Source organism: Charadrius vociferus, unplaced genomic scaffold, assembly GCF_000708025.1.
Source record: "Charadrius vociferus isolate BGI_N301 unplaced genomic scaffold, ASM70802v2 scaffold1, whole genome shotgun sequence".
NCBI classification, from domain to species: domain Eukaryota; kingdom Metazoa; phylum Chordata; class Aves; order Charadriiformes; family Charadriidae; genus Charadrius; species Charadrius vociferus.
Window position 1 is genome coordinate 1,366,061 of NW_009647680.1, and position 9,339 is coordinate 1,375,399.

The 9,339-nt window shown below is 38.5% G+C and overlaps 1 protein-coding gene across 1 annotated transcript in view; it reads left to right on the top strand.

Moving 5' to 3' along the window:
- The window catches only part of CCDC82 (coiled-coil domain containing 82), a 12,755-nt gene extending 6,395 nt beyond the window's left edge, over positions 1-6,360 (top strand). Inside the window, exons 6-7 of the mRNA XM_009881164.1 lie at positions 5,448-5,633; positions 6,154-6,360. Of these exons, the coding sequence (XP_009879466.1) occupies positions 5,448-5,633; positions 6,154-6,219 (252 nt within the window). The 3' untranslated portion in view covers positions 6,220-6,360. The remainder of the gene's footprint in view (positions 1-5,447; positions 5,634-6,153) is intronic.
- Positions 6,361-9,339: the final 2,979 nt, after the last annotated feature.

Consider the following 9,339-nt stretch of genomic DNA (forward strand, 5'->3'; position numbering starts at 1 on the left):
ATGACTTTTTTTCTTGAATAGATCCTGTCCCCGTATGCCAGGAGTCTGAGGCTTTAAACTAAGAATCACATTTGCCTCAGATTTACATGAATTCTAAATATCGGAATGTCTTTTCACTGAAATTGGATCACTTGAAAGCCCTTTGCTTTTGTGTGTGCCTATAATGCCCATTTTCTCTGCTGATTGTTTTGATTAGCTTTCAGAAACATGATAAAAGTAACTTTCTGTATAATGCATAACCACCTCCATTGAAGGATTGTGTTTTCTATTTTGTTGCAAGTAAGGTTTGTTCTACACTGGGTGACTAGGTTTACTAATTCTATACCTACTAGGCCTCTAACATCTGGAGCGTCTTTTGTGCACTTCAACAGTTCTTGTTTGCTCTAGGTCAGAACATTGAGTGAAATAGTGCCGCTGTCATTCTAATAGTCCAAGTGCAGGCTAGTCAGAATTTATTGCTTCATTCTTCAGATTTTTTCACATCTGCTATTTCCCATGTAGCTATTCACCCAGGACAAAGTATCTTGACATCTCAATTGCAGTGACACTTTAAATTGTTGATCTCCTTTTGGGAAGACTTGTTCCTAACTACTTAAATACATTTTATTAGAGCCTTTTTCTCATTACTGCATTATCAGAGCTACTTGTCCAAACTGGGAAACACTTCCATTTAGATAGTCCTGCATCTTTTTCTCACTCAATTGTCACTACTAAGACATTTTCGATTAAATTATATTTTTGGAATGCAACACATCTTTCATGTTGTTAAATGATGTTGCACTAGGCAGTCATTTTAGATGACTCGAGCAGTCAATTTTGTTGTATTTCACAGCTGAGATTTTTTAAGACCTTGACTCTTAAGAACCTGGGTGTTCCTAATATTTAGGGATCTTCCCTTCAAATTTACAGCTACCTCCTTAAGTAATGTAATTCATGACCTCTTATGATAAATTCAAAGCACACAGTTTGTCAAGAATAAAATATTGCTACAGTTGTGTATCAAGCTGGTATCCAAGTTTTGCCTTTCTTCCGTTTCAGGAGGTGTAGAAAGTATATTCCTTTTCTTTGTGAGTGTAAAAGATTTTTTTGAATACAGCTGAAGTTCCTCGCAGTATTTGCTGAAGAGAAAAAAGTGTCAGAACAAGTTGTATTTACAATATATTTTGAAATGTGGCATCATAGGATTTCTTCTATAAAAATAGAGGCCCTCATCAGACTGGAAGAACACCTTACTGGAGCTCAAGCCTATGTTGTTTGGATCTTTGCAAATATTCTACCTTAGAGATTTGAGGGGTGTTAGTGTGATTATCATTATGTTACCATATTGGGCTCTGTGTGTAATGCTTAGTCTAGGAAAATCTGTGCCACAGTTTTTCTTAAATAGATGACAGACCTTTCTGAGCAGCAGTTGTAAATACTCTGTTTGGATAAGTTTGTGTGTGTGCATGATAGTCAAGAGAGCTAGGCTTTTACAGCAAGGCTTTCCCCCTTGTTTATTGCAGGCAAAGAGTAAATCCTTGGCAATCATAGTAGCAGTGATACTGCAGTCCATTGTACAGTCATTATTCTGCCTTACATACAGGTCTCTAAATGTAGGTCACTAATTTAAAAAGTTTCAGTTTTTCATGGGAAGTGTGTGCTTCAACTAACCAGAAATAAGAAGTGAACCAGCGCAAGAATTTAATCTTTATTCAATTTCCAACTTTGGAAATAACAGTAGCAATTCCCTTGCTGCTGTCCAAATGTTGTCCTGCATAAAGGATTGGCTATTTTTCACTTTGGAAAACACTTGAAATATCCTACTGAATATTGAACTAACTTGCTAGTTCATTTTTGTCCTCTTTAGCTTAACAGTAGAAAATGAGAGCTTTTTTATGCTGTGTACCCCAGCATCTGGTGAGGTGCTTGCCACATGCATGCTCAATATAGCTCAGAGGCTGTAGAACAGACCCAGGCAAGAGAGTTACTGAGCACTTTACAGTATTTTTGATAGTGCCTTTGTAATGCAACATTCATGTTTTTATGGTGACCTGTAATTTAGACTGCTAAAGGTACTGTTCTCAAGTAGTCTTTGAAGTTCTGCTGGCAATGCGTTGATCAACTTGTCCTACCAATTGAGGAAAAAAGAAAGGAAAAAAGAAAAAAGGCACACAGAGCTACATAAAACTGGCACTTCAAGAGCTTAATTGACTGAAAGAGAAGGCAGTTCAGCACTGGCAGATCAGATTGAATGGAAACATGTAGTTGGACTATTTTCTAAAGTTTTATTTGAAAATACCCGAGAAAAGTGGATGTGGAGAGAATAAAAACAGACCTCCAACCCTCCTCTTCTGCATAAAACTTTCCTTTTCTCTCATTTCTGAAGTATTCTGCTTTGCCAGTAGAAAGAGAAGAGAAACAGCTGTTCCAGTTTTGCTTAGGCTTGCAGTGATTGCTCTGTGTGTAGCTGCCAATTCTCATTCCTCCATGGTCAGGAAGACTCGAACAGTTTAGAGGTATAAGTGTCCCCCAGACTTCTTTGCTGCTGTATCACCTGAATTATAAACTGTTTTCTACTCTTAGTCTTGGTGTCCTAATTCTGTTTATAATCATGTTTGGAGGACATGGATTCAGTCACTACATGTTGTGCTATTGTCAAGCTATGCTCCTGCATTCCATACAAAGTGATTTAACACAACTTTGGCTGATACGGCCAGCTTGAGTAGATAAGTTAAGCATTAGGACAGAGTCACTGAGAACTGCGAAGGGAAAAAATTAGAATGAGTACAGTACTGAGATTCTTTCCAAAGCTGTATTCTGAAATAGCATTGTATTTTTAGACAATATTTCTTGCTTTAAAAGCACAATACATACTTACATTGTATGATATTTAGCTATTTGCCTCTGGCTTTTCTCCAATGTAGAAATACTTTACACCTCGTGCATAAATAAAGTATGAAACTCACTGCCACAAGGTACTTTGGAAGCGAAAAGTGTTAGCGGCTCCCAAAAGGGATTAGACAGGTTCTTGGGGAAAGTTCTTCCACACTATGGAATGTGACAGTTGGGGTGATACAGGCTGTTTTAACTGTTGACTGCTAGAAGCTGTATGGTAATGTTATGATCATTCTGGTGTTCATCCTGCATTTTATAATAACTTCCTAAATATGTCCTGCTAGCTGTTGTCGCAAGGGAAGAACTGGGCCATTAGTTTAATGCAGAATGGTATCTCCTATTCTACATCACATAAGGTTCCATATGCTGCACCTTATTGCTTGGGATACTGAAAACTTCTGAAATGTTCTACGAAACACTGCAGTTCAGTTCTTGATTGTTTTCAGTATTTGGAATACTGGAAATTTGAATAAATCAAGGTTATGCATTGGTTGGTAGGTTTTGCCCTTCAGAAGGACCTATAGCACCAAACACAAGTCTTAGGTGCAACCTAAGTTTTGGGGAAAGTAGGAAGTGGAGCTGCATATAGGTACATGTACATGATCAGTAGAGACTTGCAATATAGCAATAGGAATTTTTTATCTCAAGATGGTTAAAATTTCAGTTAATAACCATCTACTGTACATTAAATCAAAAGTTCTTTTAAGTGAGTGTATCTCTGACTTCAGTGATATTATACCTGCTTATATCCGTCAAGCTGCTGGTTAATATATTTAAGAAATTAAGTATAGTTATCTATTTGAGAAAATATATAAATAATACATATAAATATTGTTTTAGCTTATATAATCTTTATAAATACAAATATGCTTTTCTGTTACTGTCTTTGTCAGTAGATGCTGCTAGTGCTAGGTTGTACAACTAGGTCAGGTGTTTTGGGGAACTGCTCACAGGTAAAAACATTCAGTGATACATTCAGAAAAGCTTCCTGAAAATGTGGGTTGTAAGCATTGATTAAAACTTAACCTTCTCATAATTTAAAAGAGTGTTCAGATTATTGCAAATGGCAGCAATAAAGGGTCTCACTGTTGTGGCTCAGAAGGGATAATTTGCAATATATAACATGGTTGGGGTTTTGATATATATATGTGCATGTAATTTGAAACAGCAATACAATTGCAGCTTGCATTACTGATGCAAAGAACTTTGACCTTTAGCCATTTACCTGCTTGTTACAAAGATGTGAGAAGACATCAGTCCAAAACAATGCTGCCCTTTAAGGATAAGTTGATGGGTGTTTTTTTTAGTAAAATTAAATCATCTTCTCCTGTATGTATCAGGAGCTAAAGTTCATTGTATTCAAAGCAACACGTATTAATTATGTTGCTTTTGAGTGTAGAAAACCTGACCTCCGAAAACCAGACAGATACAGATTTCCTAACGGAGAGGCTTTGTTTGTCCCCATGGGTTGGAGTAGTAATTGGTGCACCTGTGGGTCATTTATAGGTGATAGATTCCTCCTCTTATTTGCATTGTATGTACTTGAACTACTTCTTTTGTAGAAATGGAACAAAACTTACTCTTGTGGAATGCAGGTTGTCCTTATATGCAGATGAACTTTGACTCTTTCTCCCTCCCCACACCTCCAATTTCACAAACCCTTAGTGCAGATTTAGGATTCCCTATATGTTACTCAGTATTTTCAGATAAACACATCTTTGTATAAAATCTGAATTCAAGACATGTGCAAATGGTTGCCTGTATTTAATGTTGGTGCTGATATATGATAATGAATCTACTCTAATCTATGCTCTGATTATGTATTTACATGGATATTTACCATTTGTTTATCTATAAGTACTGCTGTAAAGAAAACTGTTAAATAAGACAGTTCTGTCTTTTCTGTATGGAAATTGTAGAAGTAAAACTAGTAACAACTGGGAGACGCAGAGATTTTGATTTCTACAGCATTATGGTCTACCTATACCTCCCAGACAGCTGCAGATTAACATTTGCATTGCATAAACCCTCGGTTTTCAGATTTAATTTTTATTAAATCCAGTCTCTCTATGTATCTTATTAAATACATGTTTCTAGGCATATCTGTATTCATGCGTATTTCTTGAAGAAGTATTGAATATCATTCAGTCTACAAAACACTAGAACTGGTATTTGATGTCCCTGTGAAGTACTACATATTAAGCAAAAGTAATCAAGTAATTTCTCTTCCTCTACTTTCACAGTATGATGGTTGTCTAAAATGTTAGTGATTTTGTAACAAAGTTCCACCAGGAGATAGGAAAGATACTACCAATTATAGCCATGGTTGTGTTTGCAAGAAAACAGTACTGATAAGCTGCCATTGCATAGACTTGCTGGCTTCTTGCTTGCTCAAAAATTGTTCTGCTGTGGCTGTGAAAACTACATGGGTTTGTGCTGATTTTATGCATGTAGTGTCATTCTGCTTATTTCATTATTCAAAAAAATCTTCCTAGACTGACTTGGTAAAATCTTACTAGACTGCGTTAGCCATTCTTTCTATCAAAGAGAATGATTTGTTCACTTTGGCCTAGGTTTTGATGGTTGGCGTGGTGTGTGCAAATCGTACAAGAGTTTATCATAATTTGAAGCACTTCAAATACAAGTTGTATGTAGATTGCAGCTCCGTTACCGAGTTGGATGGTGTTGAGGATGAACCAGTCAAAGACACAGTTGAACGGCTTTTCAGCCAGTTGGAAGACAGTGGGTGGATTCAGAAGGTATGACTGAATCATTTGACATCTGATTTAATTGATCCGTTCTGAATTACTGGGCGTCAGTGATATAACTCAGCTTAACCATTCATCCGCTTCTGCTGACCCAGTCTCTCAAACAGTGCTACGCTGCTGCGTTCACGTAGAGTTTGTGTCAAATTTTGACATGAAGCTTTTTGACAGCTGCGTGATCTCTGGGCTGTGGTGGGCAGGCTCCTGTTTCATTTGAAAGCAGCAACACGACAAACTCAAGCTGTAACTTAGATTGGAAACATGTACGTGAGGCACAACAAGAATATTTTACTCTTCTGTTTACGCTGAAGTACTTTGACTTATTCAGAAACACTTTATGAACTATTTTAAGACAAGTTGTAGTATGGTTGCATTTAGCAAGCTTTCAGATATCATTGCTTCTGAATTGTTATTGGCATGCTTGATAATGTATTGAAGAAAAAGAAAAAACAGTCTTTATGTCATTCAGTTATTAAACATTGATAAAATAATACAGATTTTATTTTATTTGCAGAGATATAATGATCTTGAAGACTACATGAACGATGCAGACAGTTTCCAAGAAGAGAAAATGGATTAAGTGGTCATATAGCTCTTTGGAAGACATCTTGTAAAAAAATTTGAATGACCTGCTTTATCTGCATGCACTTTATCTCTGCTTGGTCTTCAAGATCCTTTTTAGGCTGTGTTATACTTAAATCCATATGCCTTTAAACTACTGTTTGAGAATGTGCTGTATCGTTTTTTTCTCATCTGTGTCAATAATAACCCAAAGTTTTACCAAATCAGTCCTTCCAGTCTTTACTGCATAGGTCACTTTAACTTTCCTTCTGTTCTTAAAAATAACATGTCAATATCTGTTTACTTGTGAAATAAAACTTCTACCTACTTATATTGAGCTACATTGTAGGGAAGGTAGGAGATGCTGAGCTTTTTTGAAGTAGGTATGTTTGGAATGGTAAGGCTATGTTACACAAGAACATACGACTTGCATCTTACCTTCTTTGTTATATGTAAGTCCAACCATTTAGAGTGATAGTTATGATAAACAGGACCCAAATGCAAAGATCTGTCTTCCCTCTGAGGAATCAGTATAGACTGTTGCAAGGCAACAGAGGAAGTATTTTGCAGTCCTGAGTACATTTGCAGCACAGTAGTCATTCCTCTCTTTAGAGAGTAGGTGATGAGTCACATTATAGGTACAGACTGAGCCTGTCTTAGCCATCTAAATGACCACTTAGGCCCACAGTGCTGTCTCTGATAAGCAGCTGGGCAATTTACTGAGATTTTAAACATCAAATTACGTTGTGCAAACATAATGGCAACAACTTGCAGTAACTAAAAAATTAAGAGAATGGATTAATGCGGCCATGCAAGATAAGCAAGAATTCTTCCAGTGTAACTTAACACGAAGTAGGAGTTAGAATGATGATGCGTGGCTTACCTGAATTGCATGAAGCCCAAATCAGAGTTCTTTAGGGCCAGGGGAGTAGATTTTTGAGGAGTTAGGAAGGGCTAAGTACTGTATTGTCCATTCTAAAAAATTGGACATGAGCCAGCAATGTGCATTTGCAGCCCAGAAGACCAACCACATCCTGGGCTGCATCAGAAGAAGCGTGGCCAGCAGGTCGAGGGAGGGGATTCTGCCCCTCTACTCTGCTCTGGTGAGACCCACCTGGAGTACTGCAACCAGCTCTGGAGCCCCGAGTACAGGCATGACATGAACCTGTTGGTGTGAGTCCAGAGGAGGGCCATGGAAATGATCAGAGGGATGGAACACCTCTCCTAAGAAGAAAGGGTTGGGGCTATTCAGCCTGGAGAAGAGACAGCTATAGGGAGGCCTTATTGCAGCCTTTCAGTACTTAAAGGGGGCTTATAAGAAAGATGAGAGACATTTTTACCAAGACCTGTAGTGACAGGACAAGGGGCAACAGTTTTAAACTGAAAGAGGGTAGACTTTGAGGGGCATAAGGATGAATCTTTTTTATGATGAGGATGGTGAGACACTGGAACAGGTTGCCCAGAGAATTGGATGCCCCATCCCTGGAAGTGTTCAAGGTCAGGTTTGATAAAGGTTTGGGGCTTTGAGAAACCTGATCTACTGGAAGATGCACCTGGCCAGGATGATCTTTAAAGGTCTTTTCCAACCCAAGCTATTCTATAATTCTGCCCCGGTACTTTGTGCTGCATATAAAATTAATTAGATATAGCCTAAGATAAGATGCGGGGTGCAGAGTTTTGAATGAGTTAGGAACTGTTCCTACACCCTGCTGTATGCATGTACTCTTTATTAGTCTTCTGTGGCTGAGCAATGCAGTAGAAAGGAAGGTATTGTTAATGCTCTAGATTCTTTTAAGAAGTTGTTCTCTTAGAAGCAAAACTAATCAAACCTAATTTCTCATGGATTTTTCCATAAGAACTCACCACATTCGTTATGCCACTCTACAGGTAACAGCTATGCTGATCGGCTCAGCAGCTGCTGCCAGGTGTATCACCTAATGGTGAACATCTGTTGGCTTTTGTCCATAGAAACTGTAGCTTCGATTTGTCATTCAGTACCCTTTTTCTAGCATTCATTGTAAAAGAAAAACTGTTTTTGTATTTTAAAGGGTTGAAATTCAGCAGTGGTTTATAAGCTATTAGAGCAAGCTAATATCATCAGCTCTCCCTTGTACTACATACAGATACAAGATTAGGCTGAGAGAGTTGGGGCTGTTCAGCCTGGAGAAGAGAAGGCTCCGGGGACATCTCATTGCGGCCTTCCAGTCCCTAAAGGGGGCCTACGGGAGAGCTGGGGAAGGACTTTTTACTAGGGCATGTAGTGACAGGACAAAGGGGAATAGCTATAAACTGGAAGAGGGCAGGTTTAGATTAAACATTAGGAAGAAGTTTTTCACTTTAAGGGTTGTAAGGCACTGGCACAGGTTGCCCAGAGAGGTTGTTGAGGCCCCATCCCTGGAGGTGTTCAAGGCCAGGCTGGACATGGCCTTGGGCAACCTGGTCTAGTTGGAGGTGTCCCTGCCTATGGCAGGGGGGTTGGAACTAGATGATCTTCAAGGTCCTTTCCAACCTAAACCATTCTATGATTCTATGATTCTGTGATTTACAAACCAAGATGAAAAATCCCAGTAAACAGATTGAGACTTACTCTCAAGTAAACTTGTGTTGAAGAAATTATTTCTATACCTTAACTGTGACTTAGAAGTTGAGAGATAGTAGTTGTTTTGTTTAAATAAGTAAGCTTTAATTAGAATAAATTACTTAGGGTTATATTACGGTGTGATTTATGCTGTTTGCCTAGCTTTACTTGTCATGAGTAGCTAGATTTGCTGAAGCCTTTAGGCTGCAATAGAGTTAATTTTCTTAGTAATTTTCCTAGCAGCTGGTACAGTGCTGTGTTTAGTCTTTTAGTATCAGAAAAATGTTGATAACACACTGATGTTTTGGTAGTGTTTTCCCTAAGCCTGGGACTTTTCAGCTCCCCATGTTGTGCCAGTGAGTGCACGTGCACAAGAAGCGTAAACCAGAAGATAAGGAGGCTCCAACCGTCAGCTGAGACTGCAAACCAACACGAGCAGTCAACAGCCTGCTTGCCTGGACACAGAGAGAGAATCCAAGAAGGCGTTAGGAGACCCCAGACCAAAAATTGGACTAAAAGACGCGTGAAGAGCGCATGAGGGGCAGGTGTAGAGATTGCAAG